Source organism: Dreissena polymorpha, chromosome 2, assembly GCF_020536995.1.
Source record: "Dreissena polymorpha isolate Duluth1 chromosome 2, UMN_Dpol_1.0, whole genome shotgun sequence".
Lineage (NCBI taxonomy): Eukaryota > Metazoa > Mollusca > Bivalvia > Myida > Dreissenidae > Dreissena > Dreissena polymorpha.
The window spans coordinates 104117047-104140861 of NC_068356.1; the positions used below are offsets into that span (position 1 = coordinate 104117047).

Sequence of the window (23815 nt, forward strand, 5' to 3'; positions counted from 1 at the left end):
TCACGAAGATCACATTCCTCGAGGGCATTCTATCTTAGATAATGCTTTTTGTAAAAGTCAATATTATGTGAGAAGTGTTAGAGACTAAGAATTATAATGCACTGTCGATAAACATTAGCCAATGTTAAGACCTTGTACTGTAACAATTTGCAAAAGTACCATATATTTATGGCGTGATAAGTGTGGCGACGAGTTGTAAATGCACACGTTAGTTTTATGCTTCTGCCGGTAACTGAAATGCTTCCACAAGTCAGTGTTTATGTTTCCACAAGTCATTGATGTGTTTCCACAAGTCAGTGATATGTTCCATTAGTCAATTATTTGTTCCCACACGTCAGCAACATGTTTCCCCAAGTCAGTCATATATTTCCACAAATCAGTAACATGTTTCCACAAGTCAGTGATGTGGTTCCTCAAGTCAGTAATACGTTTCCGCAAGTCAGCAAGATGTTTCTACAAGTCATTGATATGTTTCCACAAGTCAGTGATATGTTTCCACAAGTCAGTAATATGTTTCCACAAGTCAGCAATATGATTGCACAAGTCAATGATATGTTTCTCCAAGTCAGCTAAATCTTTTCACAAGTCAGTAATATGTACCCACAAGTCAATGATATGTTTCTCCAAGTCAGTGATATGTTTATAAAAGTCAGTAATATGCTACCTCAAGTCTGCTATATGTTTCCCCCCGTCAGTGATACTAGTATGCTTCCTCAGGTTAGTGATATGTTTCCACAAGTCAGTTATATGTTTCCATGAGTCAGCTATATGTTTCCGCAAGTTTGAGATGGGACTCCATACCAGATCACTGTGTAAACGTCATAGAAAAATCGTATACGGTTGTTTAGTATGAAAATTTCTTTGTATGCCAGTTAGTAAGTTCCCAATCGGTTACCAATCTCTTGCCAAGTAAAGCAAACGCCTTCCCCATCAGTTACTTACCAATCTCGTCCCTGGTAAAACAAACCCTTCCCAATCGGTTACCAAGCCCTCCCAAGTAAAGCAAACCCTTCTCGATCGGTTACCAAGCCCTTCCTTAGTAAAGCAACCCCTTCACAATCGATTACCAATCCTTTCCAAGTAAAGCAAACCCTTCTCATTCGGTTACCAAGCCCTCCTCAAGTAAAGCAAACCCTTCCCGATCGGTTATCAAGCCCGTCTCAAGTCAATCAAACCCGCCCCGATCGGTTATAAATCCCTTCTCAGGTAAAGCAAACCCGCCCCGATCGGTTACAAATCCCATCTCAAATAAAGCAAACACTTCTCAATCGGTTACCTAACACTTCTCACGTAAAGCAAAGCTTTCCCATCGGTTATCAATCCCTTCTCAAGTAAAGCAAACCCGCCCCGATCGGTTACAAATCCCATCTCAAATAAAGCAAACACTTCTCAATTGGTTACCTATCACTTCTCAAGTAAAGCAAAGCTCTCCCATCGGTTATCAACCCATTCCCAATCGATTACCTATCCCATCCAAGTATAACCAACCCTTCTCAATCGGTTACCAAGCCCTTCCCAAGTAAAGCAAACCCTTCCCGATCGGTTATCAAGCCTGTCTCAAGAAAAGCAAACCCGCCCCGATCGGTTACAAATCTCTAACAAAGTTAAGCAAACCCTTCTCAATCCGTTACAAATCCCTTCTCAAGTAAAGTAAACCCGCACCAACCGGTTACAAATCCCATCTCAAGTAAAGCAAATCCTTCCTAATCGGTTATCAATTCCTTCTCAAGAAAAGCAAACCCTTCCCCATCGGTTAGCATCCCGTCCCAGGAAAAGCAAACCCTACCCCCTACCAAGTAAAACAAACCCTTCATGATCGGTTACCAATCCATTGACAAGTAAAGCAAACGCTTCCCCATCGGTATGCAATCCCGTCCAAATTAAAGCAAATTTTTCCCCATCGGTTAGCGATCCCTTCTTAAGTAAAACAAACCTTTCCTGATCTGTTACCAATCCTATCCCAGGTAAAGCAAACGCTTCCCCCAACGGTTTCCAATCCCGTCCCAGGTAGAGCAAACTGTACCCCATCGGTAACCGAACCCCTACCCCAGAGGTTATCAAGCCCGTCCCAAGTAAAGCAAACCCTTCCCCAGTGGTAACCTTACCCTTCCTAAGTAAAGCAAACCCTTCCCCAGCCGTTATCAATCCCCTCCCAAGTGAAGCAAACCCTTCACCAGCGGTTATCAATCCTGTCCCAAGTGAAGCAAACACTTCCCCAGCGGTTATCAATCCCGTCTCAAGTGAAGCAAACCCTTTCCCAGCGGTTATCGATCCCGTCCCAAGTGAAGCAATCCTTCCCCATCGGTTATCAATTCCGTCTAAAGTGAAGCAAAACTTCCCCAGCGGTTATCAATCCCGTCCCAAGTGAAGCAAACCCTTCCCCGTTGGTTATCAGTCCCGTCCCAAGTGAAGCAAACTCTTCCCCGGCGGTTATAAATCCCGTCCCAAGGGAAGCAAACCTTTCCCCGGCGGTTATCAATCCCTTCCTAAGTGAAGCAAACCATTTACCCGGCGGTCATCAATCCCGTCCCAAGTGAAGCAAACCCTTCCCCAGCGGTTATCAATCCCATCCCAAGTAAAGCAAACCCTTCCTAGGCGGTTATCGATCACGTCCCAAGTGAAGCAAGCCTTTCCCCGGCGGTTATCAATCCCGTCCCAAGTGAAGCAAACCACTCCCCAGCGGTTATTAATCCCGTCTCAAGTTAAGCAAACCCTACCCGGAAGTTATCAATCCCGTCCCAAGTGAAGCAAACCCTTCCCCGGCGGTTATCCATCCCGTCCCAAGTAAAGCAAACCCTTCCCAAGCGATTACTAAACCCGTCCCAAGTAAAGCAAACCCTTCCCCAGCGGTTATCAATCCCGTCCCAAGTGTAGCAAACCCTTCCCCGGCGGTTATCAATTCCGTCCCAAGTTAATCAAACCCTTCCCCGGCGGTTATAAGTCCCGTCCCAAGTGAAGCAAACCATTTCCCAGCGGCTATCAATCCCGTCCCAAGTGAAGCAACCATTTCCCGAGCGGTTGTCAATCCCGTCCCAAGTTCCATTCAGATTTAGAACTTTTGTCAATTTGTTAATAATTTACATTCAATACAACAAAACTAAGCATTTTTGAATCTTCTATGATAATCAAGGTGCCTGTACCACGTGACTTTTTCGGCTATGTGTGGGACAATCGTATGTCAACAAACCATCGCTTCAGGTAACGTTTTTGATAATTTCTTCATTAATTCAAAACCACTTTCAAAAAAACAAAGACGAGAGCCCGGTCATTGTCAAAACACACAACTGTGTTAAGTTTGCGCAAAATTAATTTAGTATTTTTTCCAAAAAGTGCAACCGCGCGTTTGAAAAGACACGAATTGAAATGCTATGTGTGGTATATTTTTATTCAATCAACAAAAACGTTCATAATAATATTGTCGAAGATTTAAAAAATAGGGCGGCCATTGTAATTCTTCATAGAGAAGCTACATACAGTGTATGTTTGCACAAATACTTCTGATTCGGAGTGTGTGCTAAAAAAATGCAATAATGCTATGCGTGGGACACGTTTTTGAAATGCTATTTGTGGTATGCAAGAATTTTCCCGTCAGTTCTGCATTAAATCTGAACACAGTTTTGTAAGAATCTAAAACATATACTTCAGTCTTTACTGAAAATATATTAAATTAACCAAATGTTACATGATGGAATACTGAAGTAATTGTGTAATGTTGAATTGAACATAAATTTTAAATAAAATACACTGCGTAATTGTTATCCAACCAATGGTCTTTTTTTAACAAACACGTAGGTTGAACTATAATAAATTTTTTTTTTACTTATTGTCTTTATATAAATATCATGATTGATATTTCTGCCTGATAATGTGTAATCAAAATTGTCAAAAACAACATAATATAACTTTAAATAATAAAATAATGTTCATACATCAGGGCCGTCGGCCGGTCAGGCTATAGCCTGACCACTTTTTGACAAAAAAAGAAAGAAAAGAAGGCTGAGCTAGGAGATGAATTGCTTAATCTCCTCTGGATCAGAAATATTTCATCATGCTTCCTTATTAAAAAAACTCGCCGATTTTCAAAACAAAACGGATGCTGTTGCAAAATGATAAAATCCCGGTAGTTCTATCCGTTTTATAACTGCGTTGTTTTCCGATGGTACAAACGAGCAACCGTTCACTCCATTTCCCCTGATGTTTATACCGATAGATGCAGACGATTTTTTTTTACAAGAAACGAGGAAAGACATCAAAGTGAATAAAATGATAACCATCGCTATGTTGCAATAATAAAATTACACGAAAATGCTATATGCCCTTAAACCACTACTTATAGCTGAACCTAAGAAATGCAATATTGTACCGAAACTAGGACGGCAATTGCCTGACGTTCAATAGAAGGTATGAGACAGATCATCTTGTATCAAAATCCTTTGACCCCTTCTATTCGAATTAAAAAAAAAACGAAAAAAGGGCTATATCATGGTGTCCCTCTGCACAAAATATAAAACTACGAGAGCCAATTCTTGACATACGTATCTTTTTTATAAATCCAAAAAGCTCATTTTTACTAAGTATTAATCTTATATTATACTGCAAATAATTATTCCCAACATTGGCAGATATTACCACAGAAGTTGCCAATTTAAGTTGGCCAGCCGACATTTGGCCCAACGTAAGCATGCCAACGCCAACATCATACCAACGTGATGCCGACGTTGGGCCAACGTCGGTCTGCTATCTGGGGTATTCATTATTTTCTTTTGCAAATCCAATAATAAACTTACACGAATGTAATTAAAGAAAGCCGAAGGATTTATTTGAACCATAAATTTTCATAGGATAAAAAAAAATTAAAGATGCTAAATGAGTTCATATCTATATCACCTAGTGAAATTCGTTGCCATTACATCGTAGGGAGCCCGGAGACTGGGGTAGGGAGCCCGGAGACAGGGGTGTACGGTCAGGGAGCCCGGAGACAGGGGTAGGGAGCCCGGAGACAGGGGTGTACGGTCAGGGAGCCCGGAGACAAGGGTGTACGGTCAATAGGGAGCCCGGAGACAGGGGTGTACGGTCAATAGGGAGCCCGGAGACAGGGGTGTACGGTCAATAGGAAGCCCGGAGACAGGGGTGTTCGGTCAATAGGGAGCCCGGAGACAGGGGTGTACGGTCAATAGGGAGCCCGGAGACAGGGGTGTACGGTCAATAGGGAGCCCGGAGACAGGGGTGTACGGTTAATCAGTAGTATATACACAGATACTGCGGCATTTGTATGAATCTTACTGACAATTTGAGCTACAAATGCAACAAGCGAGAGGACGTTCTCTTCACTTCGAAGAATTAAGACATATCTGAGAAGCACAATGTCCCAAACTAGACTCAACAACCTTATGACTTTGTACGTCCATAAGCAAAGAACTGACGCTCTTGACTTAACTAAAATTGCAGAGGTGTTCGTTGCTCGAGAAGAAAGGCGCAGCTGTGTATTTGGAAAATTTTTACGGTGTTACAGCACTGCAATTTAGAAAATTAACAAACTGTTTTCCCTAGTTTATCGCATTTGCAAATAATATGAAGCCTGTGTAACTTAGTAATATTTGCACTTTTGCGTCAAAACCTCGCAGATGTCACGATTTAGCCTTAATGTTTCCAAAAAACAAATCAGAGGGAGCATGACCCTGGACCCCCCCCCCCTAGTTGCTTCGCGCCTTCGGCGCAAGCAGCAGTCCTCCGGCTCTTAGAGCCTGACCACTTTGAAAAGTCCGACGACGACCCTGTACATGTGAATATGTATATATTTTTTAATTCGACGAGAATAAATTGATCCTACGTTACTTTAAATAATTGATAATGACAAAATAAATAATGTTATTACATGAGTTCATGGGAGTGACACGTTTTCGTACAATGCTGTTGATGCAACATCAATGGTATTCGGGTGCAATTTAAGACATACAACAGACAAATACAATTTATCCGTATGATGTATTGAACAATGATTATAACAATCATTCGTTGCCAGAAACAAATATTGTGATATATATGGCATTTAAAGGATCTATTTAAGAGACACACGGTGGCGCGTAAAGACGGAATTATGCATCTGTCTTAACATTTCAACGATCCAAATTTCGCCGTTATGTGAACAGATGGCATTGATAAATAATCGGAACATGATGTATGTTCTCATGATAGTCTAAAAGATGATGTTCATAATTCTCTAAGTAAGCAGCAATGCAGGAGCCCATTCATTAGCGTCGTCTTTAATTAGAATTAATATAAGGTCAATGCATGGGGGTTTCCTTTGCCGTCTACATTAGTAGATACATAGTTTCCAGAGCGTTTTGATTCAGCACTGACTGCGTTATAATTTGCATATGAAAAACTTTATTGCTCTTTGACTCACGCAACTACAATATTAACAATAATGTATATGGAAGGTATTGACTTTAAAGACAAGAGAATATTTTTAAACGTATAGAATTCATTCTGAAATTCGTTGGAGACATTTGTGGTGGTAAATCTTATAATGATATTCATATGTGCAGTAAGTTAGATTATTCACATATTATGAGCCGCGCTTTGTGAAAAGGGGGTTAAATGCATGTGCGTAAAGTGTCGTCCCAGATTGGACTGTGCAATCCGCACAGGCTAATCAGAAACGACACTTTCCGCTGTTGTGTTATTTTTCGTTTAAAGAGAGTCTCGTCTAAACAAAAATCTTGTTAAGGCAGAAGGTGCAGTTATGTTTTTGGAATGGTGAATTGGGTAAAGATTACAGAACAAAACTTGATTTATATATATATGCGTGGTCTTATTGATTTACTGCCACCTATCCCGTTAAATGAAGAAATATTTTTTCAAGACAGAGTTGTTAATACATGCTCTGTAAATCAATAGAAACGGCACAAAATCTATAAGGGTCTTCTTACCAAGAAACACAGAGTACTGATATAAATGGTAAAACGTTCTTAAAAGAGGCCGTCCAACAGAATGGTAAATTGACAAAATTTTGTAGTTGTAGTTATATTTTGGGAAACTACGAGGATTGCTTATATAGGTAACAATAAATATCTTTAAAAAATATATACGACGTTGATTGTGGTTGGATTTGTGAAAGGTAAAGAGTTCAATGAATGAGATCAAGGATAGCGAGTGTCTTTTTCTGTGCAGTTCTTAGCTGCATCACACGCAGTACGGGATGTTACGCGGAGTTTTCGCGGCTTATCTTACATTATTACATATTGCTGCTCATAAACTTATAGATACAAAACAGAAACCACAAGAAGAATGGACGTGAAATTAAAACATATGAGTCAACCGGCCACACGCGAAGTATCCGTACATATTTTAAATATGTATACGCGCGTTCTTCGAACAAACCTGTTTTAGTGGTTTGTCGGGCATTGCTATTTGATTCGATTATTAACAGTATCGAGATTCGTCGCGCTCATGCTTAATACATTAGTCAATATGGTGAAATACTTTTTAATTAATATTGATCAGGGTATTGTTGAAAACACATTAAGAATCTATTATTGACATATCATAATCATATCGCTGAATATCTTCATTTAACATATTTCTGGTATAAAGAAAATTCCAGTTCACCTAGTTCACGGATAGCGTCTTTATTATATAACGATTATTTTACTGGCCGCGAACTCAGGTCAGGACATAAGGTAGTCGTGAAAACGCAGCGATGACCTGTAAATAAACCCTGACATTCACACTACTGGCCGCGAACTGACCCTGATACCTTGTGGGTTGAAATGCAATGCATTAAAGTGACGCCACCCTTCCACTGCTCATTATACTTTTACATGTTAAAATGTTGACAGGAATATGGAAGTCAGTACTAAATATGAGAACATAGCCTTTAAGTACAAACGCTCTTGCGCTGGAAATTCTCTGAAAATAAACGGTGCACGCACAAACTGTATTGATGTCGAGAGTTGAGTGTAAACCTGTTCTATCTATTAAGCCTTTTCATTAGAGATACAGTTGTTTCATGCAGTTTAACAGTGTTAAAAAGACGCGGACATGTTTCCAATGTTCTTGTTGTATACTCAAATCAGCCAATGGAATAAATGAAGTGTATTCATTCGTGTCTAGCCGCGAGAAATTGAAATTGAATATTATTGGACACTTACACATGTCAGGTAAGGTCAAAAGTGACGTTAAACAGCTATGCCGAAAAAAACATCTGCTCTAAGCATGAGCATGGATGGTCGAGTGGTCTAGGCGGGAGATTTTTTAATCCAGGAATCCAGGGGTCAGTGGTTCAAGCCTTGTTGAGGATTACTTTTTTTAAATTGTATTATTGTTTTTTTACTGGAGATTTTTAGGTCAAATATTTAAATTTATCAATATAAAGCATATGATTACATGTTTCAATACATGCCAAAATTTGTTGGACGCACCCTTTAATATAATGTGTGGAAACATATATCATGAAATAAGCCTGTATAACTTTGATATCTTGACCTTAAAAATTAGGCGTTTTCTATTCCTTTTACGTTATCAGCGAACCAATTTAGACGATTACATGTAAAATCGTTGCCTTGAGATCGTTAAAGATCGTTAAAGATCTTTAAAAATCGTTAAAAATCCCTGTGATCGTGACAAAGAAAATACACTCATTAAGATGTCTGACTCGTGTGTACCTGATCACAGGCCATGTTCCCTCCGCAGGTGCCAACATCGCTTATGTATAATATATGTATGTCTTACTCGTATATGTTTTAAATATTAAATTAAAATAATAAAATCAGATTGTGAGAGCATACAGTGCACAATAAACTTATCACAATCTGCCAAGTGTAAATGCAAAGTTCAAAGGTGGCGGGGCTACGGAAGGAGGGAGCACATAATATAGTCCAACCGATACCAAATCGCGTACATGTCAAACCCTGTTATCATAAAATATGTACACGAGACAATTTTACTTATGCTAATTATGTAAACCTTCTACTTCTATTTTATAGCAAAACTTAACCTTTTGGATACGTTTGACGAAGTCGCAGAAGCAACTGCGATTAAATGCGTCTATGGAATAAAACATTATATATAGCTCTAGGTCGGAAAAGAGATTATTATGATAGCATATGATAATTAAAAATACATTCATTAAATACACGAGTCATTGCATATTCTACACATTTATAACAATGAAGAGCATTGTATTATAGAAATGTAAAATTTATTTATAATGCTTAGCTTTACAAACATAATATTATATATTCAATAATGCAGGATATAATACATACAGGTATTGGAATCTTGATTGGGTAAACAAAACATATAATAAATGTATTAAACATAATTTTCATATATAACTCGTACGCTATTGAATAAAAACTCAGAAATGAACACAGAACTTACACACAAAGTCGTTTCTATTGATTTTTTGACGAATGAATCGTTTTACACGTGAAGTTACGCTTGCTACCATCGGTCAAGAAGCGGGAGCGTGCATGTCGCGACCGGACGATAGTCGCCCGTAGAGAAACTTCTTGAGAAATTAACACTTCACTGATTTTTGCTTTTATTACCATGAATTTCATATAAGGACATTTTTGCTGATAGCTCTGCCAATACAAGAATTACCGCCTGCCCCCGAGAAGCACGTATTCTCGCGCTGTCCCCTTGCTCTAGGAAGACCCGCATTGTGTAAAAGTTTTACGCATTTACTATTCTGACTGCACTATAGACGGAGGGGGTGAAAGAGGGACGGGAAGATCTGTAAATGATGCAGCAGTAGAAGGCGGACTAATGCACCCAGGTATGTGTATCGGGACATTTAGGTCTGATTTTATGAAGAATATGGAAGTGTCAACGGACGCCATTCTTATTTCTGTCAACGTGTTGGGAAACGCTAAGGTTCTTCTGGTCAACAGCCGGTGACAGCAAGATTGGCCATAGAGTCGGCAAAGCGTGCACAGACATACAATCTTACAATTGTTCGAAGAAAAAGCGTCTTCACTGTAGAGTAGAGTAGATTTGCATTGCCCTCGTTTTGGAGTTTACCCATTTATGCCTAGTGGACTCTCCCATCCTTCTAAATGTGATCAATTTATCTCCAAAATTAGGGATGTCTAGTATATTATTTTTACATTTAGAATATTTCTTACAGAAATTCCTTTACGCAAACAGCGCAGATCCCGATCAGACGCCGCACCATGCGGCGTCTCATCTGGGTCTACGCTGTTTGCCAATGCCTTTTTTCTAGACGCTAGGCATGAATGGGTTACGGCAATAATTGATTTTATTGTCTTTGTAAATTGTCAAACCAGTGCACCTTAAGGCATGCTTGCATTATTTCTTTGGGAATAAAATGTTTGGAACTAAAAATGTAATTAATTCACAAGAGCTACTCATTTCTACGAGAGAATAAAATAATTATTTGGATACAAAGGTATTTATTTACATGAATCTCATTATTAAATTCCTTTCCATAAATGATTTCATATTTTATTAGGTTCTAATAATTGTAAAGCTTTTAATAACAAAACTTTCATATTTTCAATTCAATGAATAAGTATTATAATAAGAGAAAATGATATAATATAATAAATGTGCCTGCTACAAAACTAGGACCTACAGAAGCTGAAGTTTAAACACCAACTCTACATAACGCATTGTTGGTATGATAGTTTAAATGTCGGTAATACATCTTTTATCTGTATCGACTACAACGCTTTTTAAAATCTTCTATGTCGATTTATCATTAACAATATACGATTCAACCTACACATAAAACATTTTTACAATACAAATAAATGCTTGTAGTATGTTGGGTATACATTTTGAGCAACATAAAAATTAAGTGTATTACAGTGAATTAAGTTTCTATTAATCTGCAAAAGCGCTTATAAACAGTGTATGTACTGCGCGGAGGTTGGGTCTAAGGCTGTGTAGTGCTACTGTAATGTAGCCTGTAGTGATGTTTAACCTCAATACTCTTCATTTGGAAAGTTGGCGCCATTAATGTGTTTACATAACGAACTGCAAAATGAGCGCTAGACGGACACGAACTTCAATGTCTCGAAAAAGAAAGGTAATTGAACTAAAATCAATTTATTTAAATTCAGAATTTCTGCATACGAAATTTTAATTTCGCTGAATATCTTTCCTAAATGCATGTTGCTAATAATATCCCGGTGTAACATAAATTCGACGATGTAACAGATACACGCAGCAATAAAAATGAATGAAAGAAACATTGAACTGTTAAAGCACTCAGCCATTTTCAATATTATGAACAGTAAGAGTCAAAAGTTGATAACTTGAACTAAATTGAACTTATTTACAAGGTGTTTAATAGATATTGATTACTCTTCTGCTTTGCAACATGTGGGACAAAGAAAACTATCACCACGTCTGAGTACTTTCACTCTTGTGCAGAATTTCAAGTGGACCCACTTGTTGCAAGTATCACATTGTCCCCTCTGAACTATATTTATGTGGTCATAATCTGATTTTTCAGGGAAGAATTTTCCACATACACAACACTTTTCTTCTTCAGATTCAATGTCATCATCTGAATCCATGGCAGTGATTGTCTTCACTTTTTTGTTGTTGAGCTTGTGGCTGTTTCCCTTTTGTGTTATTGATTCTAGAGGTTTCTTTCTGGTGCAGGGGTTTTTCAGCACTGTCTGCGCCTCTGGGAAACGGAGGCATTCCCAAAGCAAACGGACCCGTTCCCAATTGAATTTTGATTGCATTTTTCCCAATTCCAAAAAATAAAATCTTCCAAAATCATAAAAAGTAAACATAATTTTTATCGAAAGAGTGACTTTCCTTCATTCGCGACGTATTAAAGCCTTTAGTGACACAGATTTTTTGGTGTATTTGCCGGATGCATTTACTTTCAGCTATGACGTTCGAACTGTTCCGCATTATACAAGAGTATATAGAGCCGCACAATACACATTCTATACCATATCTGTAGCAGGGTTTTCATTAGGATTCTTTGTAGCAGGCTTTTGAGTTATTTGAGGAGGCCAACCTGCTAGGGGGGTCCGGGCATGCCCCCCCCCCCCTTCGGAATTTTTTTTAAATAAAGGTGCCCAATCGTGGCTTCTGAGCGATTTTGGGCACATATTTTACATGATTTTCCTCAGTTAAAATAGAGGATATTAATGTGAATTGTTAAGTCCTCAGGTTACATCAACTCTCCTGAGCTTTAAGACACCTGTATTTTTAAGAGATTCAAAACAGGAAAAAAATACTTTGGTTAGCAATTATCACAATCTATTTCTTTAAATTTTCATGTAGATGCATGGGTCTGAGTTGGAATGTCCCTGTCGGGGGCGAAGGGCCCGGGCCCTAGCTTAATGTATAATTTCTGTGCAGTACATAACATGTATTCTTTACAGTATTAATGAAAATCTGAATTAAACAAACACTGGAAATTTTAACATTTTAATAAGTTGTTACTTCCAAAAAATGACGATGACATTTCAAATATATAACTTAACCAATTTAAATGACTAGTCCAGGAGTAGTTATTGCAAATAAGAAGAAACAGTACAAACTGTAAACATCTTTATCACCTGTCAAACAATAACATTCAATATAATTAACCTTTACTTAACACGATCCCATTTTACCAAGAGTATGTGACTAGCAATTCAAATAATATTACCAAAGGAGTAAGTTACCTTAAGAAAAATAAAGTCTGATAAAAATCACAATAATTAAAACAATAATACTGAAGCATTATTTTATTTATATTTGGCTCACCCTCCTGTAAAATGTGGTAACAAATAAATCCACTTACCGCTCGGAGGATCAAAACTCCGCTGAGAAACCAAACATCAACGAAATCTGTCGAAAATCGAATAAAAAACGAAATGTAAGTGTAGCAGGAAAGTGCATTTAATCGGAGGTGCCGGTAAATGATAAACGTTAACAAAACAGGAACAAGATAACTTCAACAGCGAAGTATCGTTCTTGCTCGAAACACAAACGAAAAAGTCGTTTATTTTTTCTCTTTTTTTTACATATCCAATTGTTGACTTTGTCACAGTTTGTGACCTTGAATCAAAGTCGTACAGTCTCGTTACCCGCTCCGCGATTGGACAATTATATCGATTCGACCAATGAGAAAGCAATTAACATATATCGGTTAAGGTTGTTTACTTCCGTTTCAGACAGTTGGTATATTAACGAATAATAAATATCTCGTCATGTTTTTTTTTCTTTCCGAATTTGAGCTGGCCTGAATAACATTTGAGGCGGTCAAATCGGCCGCCGGCCGCCTCCTAATGAAAACCATGTGTAGACGCTTATTTTCAATCATGGCTTCGCACAATAGTAAATATTACATTAAAAAAAAACACAAAAATAGACGCTAAAGGATGTGTAACGATATCATCGATGTTTTCGAAACGCTCAGAATCTTCCGAAATTACTGCCGCGAGAAACCCTGAACAGACAGGCTCAGACGATACGCAGCAAAATGTAACAGCAACAGAAGTAATGCCAGGGCCGTCAATCACAAAATCAGCAACTGAATGCTCAGAGCCTTGTAAGAAAGTTGTAGTTCAATCGTCATTTAATACATTAAAGTATGAAATGAAATACCCATGGCTCTATTTTAGCTCGGCCAAAAATGTTGCTGTAACTTGTGTTTGGGCAGTGTTTGTTTTGCATGTGTTTATATAAAGAAAATTGTTAAACCACAGACTTATTTAAGCATGATTAATTTATTTTTGTTTCCCCAAAATGAGCCGTTTCACGAAACAAAAATGGGAAATTTTGTCGATAAAAAATTGCCAATTTGGTCAGACTCCCTTTTCCCAAAGTAGGCAGAAAAACCCCTGTCAGATGTGGTTGGTGGTCTTTAAATGGAGGAATAAATTTTCTCTTCATAGATGTGGACTGTGATTGAATGTGATTTTGTATTTTTGTTATTAAATCCTCATTAGTGATTGCCTTGTCTCCTACAACTTTGCTGAGGGTGTTTCTAGATTTAGAAACCTTAACATTTTCCAAAATGTTTCCACCTCTGTTGTTCATGAATGCTTTTGCTGCATCAGTGTTGGTTGTTACAACTTTGGTTTCGGGCTGTTTGGTTTTGCTGTTGTCACTTTCATTGGCAGCTGGAAAGCTCAATGATGGGGCAATGTCATGGTCTGACACAACATCCGGGTTCAGAGGATATACTCCACTCTTCTTGAAGGCTGCTTGAACATTGGATGGTGTCAGAGTGTTGGAATATACCTTGCATGCCAATCTGCACACATCATATCGGTTTATGACCCTTCCACCAGATTCTCACATGTAGCCATGGCATGTTGAGTTCCAGGAAACTTCAAATAGGCCAAAACAACTAATGTCTAATGGCTGGAGCAAGTGGCTGCAATGTGGAGGCAAGACAAACAGGATTATATGGTTTTCTTTGGCCCATTGAATCAGTGGCAGTGATATGTGGCTTTTGTGACCATCATAGAGGACAAGCACCGGTGATTTGGCATTGTGGGGTGGCAAATACGTAACTAAATGCTCCTTCATGTATTTGCTGAAGATATCAGTGTTTGACCAACCCGTTTCGGAAACAACACCTGTAGCTCCAGTGGAAGCACCTTGAAGTAATTCAGGTTACATTCGCTTGCCGGGAAAGACAAAAAATGGTGGTACCTGATTACCCATGGCATTGGCTCCTCCAATCAAGGTTACTGTTAGAGACCTTCCAGATGTTATTGCCTTGGCCTTGCATACAGCACCAGTGATATTTCTTAGGGTTTGTGGTCGACGGATAGGCCTTTCTCATCAACATTGAAAATTGCTTCCAGCTGACTCAGCAAATCATTTTCACTCAGGATCTTATTAAGCTGCCTTAAGTAATTTGAAATTGCATTTCTGGTGGCAAATCTGGCACGGGCAGACTCAAGACTGTGAGGCTTTTTGACGGACAATTCAGGAAATCTGTTCAGGAATTTGTATAGCCATCTGAGTGTGAGAGGGTGATCTTTATCTCTGAGGCCAAGGTGGACCGCATAGTCAGATGCATGGTTGATAGCTTCTGTTCTTGAATATCCATACCCGACCTCTGCCATGGAATTCAAATGCCGGGCCAACATGGTTTCTTGATCTTTTGAGAATAACTGGGTGCGGCTTGACTGCACATTATCTAGTGGGATGTTACCATGGACCCTATCTTTTAGTGTAGACACTGGTACACCATAAGTAGTGGCAGCTCTCTGCACAGACATGTGATTTATCATCACTGCATCATAAGCCAATTTTAAATCTGCCTGGTCATAGCAACTTCGATAAGGGCCTCTTTTTGTATCAGTTTTCTGAAAACAATAAAAAAAAACATGATAACCAAAATGCCCTTAATTGCAAATTATGTGCTTGGTATTCTTAATTAATTAGTCCATTATGCGCTTCCGTATTTTTTCAAGTGTTGAGCGAGTGACGTCATATCACGTGATTTTTACCATCTTACCTATCAATGGCAGACGATGCAATGTACTACGAACCATTTCAGTATGAAAACGGGTACATTATGTATTATGTAGGCATTATATAGTCAGATGTGAAGAAAAGTAATTTTCAGAGCGAATTCGTTCATAAATATAAGAATTACCTGTCTAATCTCCATTATTTTTCGAAATAATCAGGAGCGTTAAGCGGAAGTAGACCGTGGGAAAAACAGAAACAACCTTCACGTTTTTAATCGCGCGTGAATTCCGATGACGCGATTAAAACAAAACATCGTCGTTTCACAATTATTTCAGTATTTATCATTTGATAAGTGTAATTATTAAAATTCATCAAACTAAAAATTTAATAAAATAATTACCTATCGTCGAGTGACCCTAATCGACGCTGCCCTAATACAACGCCATTTTTGTTTTGCCTATGTTTGATACATAAGCGACATTCGTTGACGTCATACACTATCAGACTTTACGCTACGACGATTTTGCTAGAGTTGTTCTTTTTAATGTGGAAAATAGCTGGTTCAAAGGTAAGATATGGTTGATTGGTTTAAAATTGATGTATTTTTGTGTATTTTACGTAATGCAAAACTTTTGAACACTTTACACCAAATTTTCTTTGCAAATAAGACCGTGGGAAAATGCATCGGTATCGTCTGCAAAAGCTCACTATTTTCATTCATAAGTCATGTGACTGTCATGTGACAGAACATCGTATAAATAGACTAATTTTCACTCTGGAAATGGTGTACGCGTTAAATTTGATGTGAATTCTGGATATTTTTTTTGTTATGCTAAAAATAATTGTAACTAGCAAATGTTCATGTTGGTAATTGCATTGGTAATTGCATGTCAGGTTTATTACTTAATTTGTTTATTACTATTTGTAGGTCCCACAAAAGAAGTACAGGTGCTATTCACCTACTTCCATTAAAACAGCCTATGAAAAGGTGTTGCTGACAGGGGCCCCTATTAGAACCACTGCCAGAGAGTATGGCATCCCAGAAGCCTCACTGCGACACAGGTTGAATGGCAGAGTAAATCCGAGGCAACACATTCTGGACCACCACCTACATTATCTCAGGAGGAAGAGGCACACTTGACAGACCATCTAAAATTAATGGCAGCAGGCCTTGACACGTACTTTTTTTACAGGGTACCGGGAGGGAACCCTACTTTCAACTTTTGGTGACCCTCACCCAAACTAGGGTTCCCTCTTGTTTGGACGCACAGCGACTCTCAGCGTATGGGCAATTAAGTACAAGAAGCATACTCGTAGTGTACACGTTTTTATTTCCTATATTCAAAATAGTTGTTATTTAAAGCAGATCCATTAATAGCTCATAAGCCTTGTCTTGTAACATAGTCAGTGTATGGCCTGCCTAATTTGGCTACATAATGGGCATGTCAAAATAGTATACATAGCTTATTTATTGCCGCCTTATTTAAAATACCAATGGTTTTGCTACCTGTTGTACTATTGGTAGGGGCAGTTCCTGCCTTGTACCCCAGAGCATTTTTTGTGGCCTTCAGACTCAGCATGTTTTATGTAGTTTTTTTTTTAAAGGTTTCATTCCCCCCAGTGGCAAATGGCAGCTCATTGTCATATTTCTGGCAAATCGTGCATACCATAGTGTTTTTTTCTTGATCAAAGGATAACCAAGATCAAATTTTTGCCCACTCATCCTGAAAATGCCGATTTCTTTTCTCTTTCACGTAACACATAAGAGTTTCCAACTGCTCTGCATTTGTTTTTGTTTTATTTAGGTGCGGGCTCTTTAACACCCTCGGGGTATCTCCACATTTTTTGTTTAAATTATCACAATTTAAAGTGAGTTTTGTTTTTGTTGTGGGGTCGCAAAAAACGAATAGTAATCGACCATGATTTACTTGGGGTAGATTGCACTTTGCCGGTACGCAGTGCTTAGCCTTCGCGTAATCGAAATACTTCACGCATGTACCACATAATAACTGGTCTGAGATATTAAAAATACACTACTAACCGTCTCGGAAGTTCTTCTTATAAACTTATAAAAAATAAAAGGTAATTATGCGGATTCAAATGGTCAATCAATATGAAGTGGTTCTATAAATTAAGGGTTCCCGGAGGATCACCCAGCTTGAAAGAACTGGTGACCCTGGCCAAAATATGGGGGCCTTGGGTTCCCCGAACACCGTTAGTGTCGAGGCCTGATGGCAAGCTGTGGATATGGTTATAGTCGGTCAGAAGTTGTTGACATGGCCAGTGAATATGCGATATTTATTGGAAAATGGGACAAGGAGCATCCGCTCACACTTAAGTGGTTCACGTTGTTTATGAAACGATGGCCAGAGCTGGAAGTGTTGAAGCCTTGTGGGCTTGAGATTCAACGTGCCAAAGCCACCAACAAGGAATCCGTGTCAGTATATAATCCTGAACAGGGCAACATCATGGACAAGTATGATCTAAAGCATAAGCCAGATTGGATATACAATGTTGATGAGAAAGGTTTGTCCACTTCCCATAAGTGTATTTCCAGGGTTACGGATCAAGTTGGAATTACCGTAATAACACTATGTTTTCGGACACACTGTTTTTTAGCAAAAATAATTATTTTTCGTGACTCTTAATTTATGGACACACGAGTTTTTGTCCATGATTAATATCTCTTAAGTTTTCGGACAGTATATTTTACAGCGCTATTTTACCAAATTTCGGTCCTGTTTTCGATATCTAATGACACTTGATCATGGGGTTTTACAACCAGATTAACATCATAAAACATGACAGGTGCATGCCTGAGGGCAACGGACCATTACATTTGCGTTATTGGGTAAATAACCTTGTAAACCGGTATGAATCAATGGTTTCGCCCGATAGCATAAGCGTTATGACAATTACCAGGGGTAGTGCCAATTAACATGAGTGAATCCACATGAGTGAATCCTTTGTCTGTGGTTAAACCACGTGACCTATGTATCGTCAGCTTAGCAGTTAGTGACGTCACAGCAGAACGGTGCTATTATCTACCGCAATGGTACTTCCCCTTCTCAGTAAAATAACTGTGATAAATACTAAACGCTTCAAAGTGTGATGCTCCCAATTGCAAGTTTTACGAACAATGGAAGGTGTAAGACAACAACTATCGGAAATGAACAAACAAAGAATTCATTGTTTGCTTTTTTTGCGTTAATTACAGGTTCATACTCAGTGATTTTTTTTGCTTTAATTTGTTACAGCCTGTGCCTTTTGAATTGGGAAAATTAGCGCGATAAACCGTGAAATTGGGAAAAATATCGCGATAAACCATGAAATTGGGAAAAATTAAGCATTATAAATAGGATTATAAGTAACAGAAGTGATATTGTTTTTAAGTGCATGTTCAGGGAGTTTTCTAGAAAAGGAGTCTGGTCAAATTGGGATTTTTTTAAATCAATAAAAGTGGCAAGTTTGGGAATGATTTATGGACAAAAATGACTAAATTCAAGTTATATATTTTGTAAGATGTTTAAAAAATAAAGTTGAGACCTAGATTTATGAAATCATAATTAAGTTATATGAGACTTCTTTCTAAAAAAAAAAAAAGTTGGAAGTTGGGTTTTTTTTGGGAAATTTTGGTCAGATTTTTGGGAAAAAACGTGTATTTTTGCGTTTGGGAAGAAGCCGAAAATCGGCTGTAAATTTGAGCAAAAAAAATCACTGATACTAGCGAGTATCGGTACATCACATGCTCATCTTAGAACTCGTTGGTCAAAGTACAACCTTGTAGTAACGATGTCAAATAAATTAAGCATTTAAAATTATTTAAAATGCAGTGCAAACACATATAACTGTAATTTATACTATACAGCACGGTATTTTACAAGCCATGCTATTACCCGTAGTCGTTGATACAATTGACGCTTTTTCGGACACTTCAATTTTCGACTTTAAGTTTTAGGACACCTGTATTTTGTGAATATTTTTCGTATCTAAGTTTTCGGACACAAAAAAAAATGAATTATTTTTAAGTGTCCGAAAACATAGAGTAATTACGGTATAAGATGGTGGCGGTCATGGAGTTGATGGTACAGTCACCGACCGAGTCCAGGTGGAGTAATAGTGCTGTGTTCAAAAGGTACCTTGAGCAACACCTGCTAAAATACTTACCTGAACGTTGTCTGGGCAATCCTGTTCTGATTCTCTATGATGGCCACAAGTCTCACATTAATTTGGGGTTGATTGATTGGGCCAATTCACAGAACATAATCCTGTTTGTTCTGCCAGCACACACGAGCCATGTTTTGCAGCCTCTAGATGTTGGTTGTATTGGGCCATTCGAAAGGATCTACAGCTCTGTGTGTCACAAGTTCATGCGCGACAACTGTAGGCAAAGTATAACACGCTGCAATGTGTGTGCACTTGGAAGCAAGGCATATTCGCTAGCACCGTTACCAAATAATTTGCAGGCATCCTTTCGCAAAACCGGCATCTACCCATATGATCCAAATGCTATAGATTCCTCAGTATTCAAGCCATCAGAGGCCTTTCAACAAGAAACCAGTACTCTTCAATCAATCATCCAACCCTCAGAAACGAAAGTCTCCCAATTTTTCTGCAACAAAGAAGCAAACATCATATCCAAGAAACAAGCAACAACAAAGAGGAAATACCTAAGTTCAGTGGTCAGTGGAAAGCCAATTACTAAGGATGTAATAATTCATAGAATTCAGGATCATGAAGAGGGAAGGAAAAAAAAGACAAAGACCCAGAAGTTGACCGTACAACCTTGACCATCTGGAACAGTTAAGGCAGTGTCACCTGTCCCTGCTATACCGGTAGATGAATCATCAGAGGATGAGGATAAAACAGAGGTGTGCTGTGTATGCAGCCGCCTGTTCACACTTAGTGCTGTACAGCAGAGTTCTTCACTGGTCTTTGTGAAATGGGTGCAGTGTTCTGGGTGTGGACACGGGGTTCATTTCATTTATTGTACTAAACTCCGGGTTGTAAGGTGAGGTGTTATCTTCATGTGTCCTCACTGTGTTGGTGAAGAGTAACTTGAACTTGTTGAAAACTTGTTATAATTGACACGAATAAAGTTCAAAACCCCAATTGATTTCATTAATTTCATATCCAGGTTGCTTTAACAGTGAAACAAGTGTAAGTAAAACAGTCCTGAGTTAATGTTTAATGCATTCAGTCTCCACAGGAGTGATGTTTACATTGAAATCAGGTAACCAATCAGATGCGTCGTTACCGGGCACTCTCAACAAGATGGCCACCGTTAGAGTAGACTTAGCTCATGTCCTTTATCAACAAATTTTGGTTAATAACACAATCAATTGAAATTAAATTTTTTAAATAAAAGGTAAATTTGATATTAAATAACAATATTAATAACCTAATCCCTATTTAGAGAAACAAAACTTCAACCGACTGCTTAGATGCGTCGAAATTAGGCACTTGAGGATACTTTTCCTGCATTTAATAAGAATAAGGACATACATACAGTCAGGGAATCAAAAAATGGTGTGTTTTTTTTAGGTGTACGGTCTTTTCTCCCCTTGGTCTTTTCTCCCCCTTGGACATTTCTCCCGCTAGTCATTTTCTCCTACTTAAATACACACCATTTTTTGATTCCCTGATTCAATCCAAAATAGGGTGCATTTAAAAAATGGTTTCCGGTCTTTCTCCCCCTGGACGTTTCTCCCCTAATCTTTCCTCCCCTCAAGCCCTAGACTTTTCTCCTCCCAACGCTTTGATTTTATTATCTGTTATGTTTTATAGTATGCCTCTATTATAACTTGGTTACATTTACTATCAAGTACTTATATACATGTCAGGGCTCAACATTAACCTAAAAAAAGTAATAAGAAAATCTACTTGCCCTCAGAACGTAAAGCCACTTGCCAAAACATGAAATATCACATTAACTGTAAACCTTATAATTTTAAATAAAGATCAAAATGATACACCACAAAACCTTTTTATACGCCCGTCTATGACGGGACGTATTATGGTATACCCCGCGTCCGTCCGTCCGTCCGTCCGTCTGTTAATGTCGTACGCTACGTCAAATATCCTTTGACAGATTTTCTTCAAATTTTAACACAATCTTAATATTGATAAACCCTGATCCCCTTTCGTTTTTGACGGAATTCTGAATTGTCGTTCCAGAGTTATGGGACTTTGTTCGTCAAAATTTCGTGATTTCATTGAATGTCCTACTGTAGCTCAAATATCCTTCGATGGATTTTTTTCAAATTTCAACACAATCTTAATATTGATAAACCCTGATCCCCTTTCGTTTTTGACGGAATTCTGAATTGTCGTTCCAGAGTTATGGGACTTTGTTCGTCAAAATTTCGTGATTTCCATGCTCATGTACTTATAAAATAAACCATGTATTCAAATACAAATAAACTGAAGTAAAAAAATGATTCAAAGGGTTATTTATTACCTTACTACTTCATTGGCGAACGACGGGCGTATCATGCGCTCATGGCGCAGCTTTTATTTATTTTGGCACATTTAACAAAATGATTACAGCAATTAAAGTCTACGGTAATTAAAGTCTACATTAAATGCTCTTTGTTTTTTGCACTTGCCCCAGCGGACAACTAGATTATAAAATAACTTGCCCGGACCCAACTTTTACTTGTCAGAGGCAATAGGACAACTGTTCATGTTTAGCCCTGCTTGTACGTCTCATAAACACCTAATTAATAATAATAAATACAGTTTATTTTTCTGATTGGAATGGTTCCCCCTACCACACCCAAATTTGAACAAAAAACAACAACACTATGTCTGTAAAATGGTAACCCGTAAATTAAACAATACATTAAAGACCAAGTCTGGCATCATCATCACACCTTTTGTTAACAATTTTTACTGTTTAAAAATTTTATGAAAATGGTGAGCAAGTAATTACTTATGGCAAGTAAGGTATGAAAACAATAATGGTTAACACTGTTCGTAGAAGCAAAAGCCCTGGATACAAATGACTAAAAGCATTACCGTGAATCACGTTAAATAAAAATATTGCAGGACCCTATGGTCGGTCTGTCACCATTATCAGACTTAAAGAATGTGACAAAAAAAACAAACACTGCCAGTGGCTCGCAGAAGAAAATTATCTTGAAGCATGAAGAAACCAAACAAGAAGAGGACAGTGACACTAGAATTGATTTGTCAGCCAAGAAAGCGGACCACATTATAAGCTGTAATCAGGAATTGGTTTTGAAGCATGAAGAAAGTAACCAAGAAGAAGACATGGATACTGACAGTGAATTTTCGGATCAGGAGGCAAGTATCATCTAACAAAAATTGATATTCATAAGTATCATCTCACAAAAATTGATGTTCATAAGTATCATCTCACAAAAATTGATGTTCATAAGTATCATCTCACAAAAATTGATGTTCATAAGTATCATCTCACAAAAATTGATGTTCATAAGTATCATCTAACAAAAATTGATATTCATAAGTATCATCTTACAAAAATTGATGTTCATAAGTATCATCTAACAAAAATTGATGTTCATTATGTATTATCATATTTCTAAATGAACAATTTCCAAAGCTAATTTAGAGACATTTTCATGAAAAAGAAAGATTATGGTATGAAATTGAACTATTCCTAATGTTGTGTACACCGATTTATTGACTTGAGGTAAAATAAAATATAAGTGATGACCATGGGTTTAATATGAGCTTAACAACATTGGTTTGTTTCTGGTTAAATGCCCCAAAAACTCTTGTTTGGAAAAAAAATATTTTATTTCATTAACGCCTGCAAATGGTGTTTGTGCTGGGGTATGCTGGAATCATGTTTTCTATCCATAATATTGAAAACATAATAAATTAATTGTAATTTATTTATTATGTTTTTCAACTCATGCCACAGTTACAATGTAATACACAGTTATTTAAAATCACTGTGTATTTACTGTAGCACAACTTGAATATGTTTTTAAAATTATTTAAACCATGGGCAAATGTTTATAGGTCATGAACTTGTTTGCGTCTTAGTACTAAATGAGTCAATATTTGACACAAAATTTTGGTAACTCTCACACATGCATGTAACGTACAATGTTTCAGAAGTAATCTGAGTTCCTGGTGAAATGAAAACCCTGTCATAGTAAAAGTTATAAAAATGTCAGCACATTTCACTTGTGGTCTCTTCATTAAAATGTCTAACAGTACCAGTATGTAACTTTTACTCAGAATATGGAAGCGTTTGACATCATGAAACGAAGAGAAGAAAACTTGAGACTCAACCGAGAATTCTTCCAGCAGCTGGGCATGGATGAGGTGAGAGCATACAGAAAATACATTTATTTAACTTTTACCACTAAGATACGTATTAATACGCATGTGTAATCCCTAA

General features: G+C 37.8%; 1 protein-coding gene across 2 annotated transcripts in view; it reads left to right on the forward strand.

Moving 5' to 3' along the window:
* Positions 1-10973: 10973 nt before the first annotated feature.
* The window catches only part of LOC127868343 (WD repeat-containing protein 76-like), a 49297-nt gene continuing 36455 nt past the window's right edge, over positions 10974-23815 (forward strand). Inside the window, exons 1-3 of one of the 2 annotated variants that reach the window (XM_052410023.1) lie at positions 10974-11059; positions 22468-22725; positions 23653-23739. In XM_052410023.1, the coding sequence (XP_052265983.1) occupies positions 11015-11059; positions 22468-22725; positions 23653-23739 (390 nt within the window). In that variant the 5' untranslated portion in view covers positions 10974-11014. Of the gene's footprint in view, positions 11060-14415; positions 14607-22467; positions 22726-23652; positions 23740-23815 lie in introns of those variants that run through there. The other variant, XM_052410024.1, reaches the window with a different exon arrangement.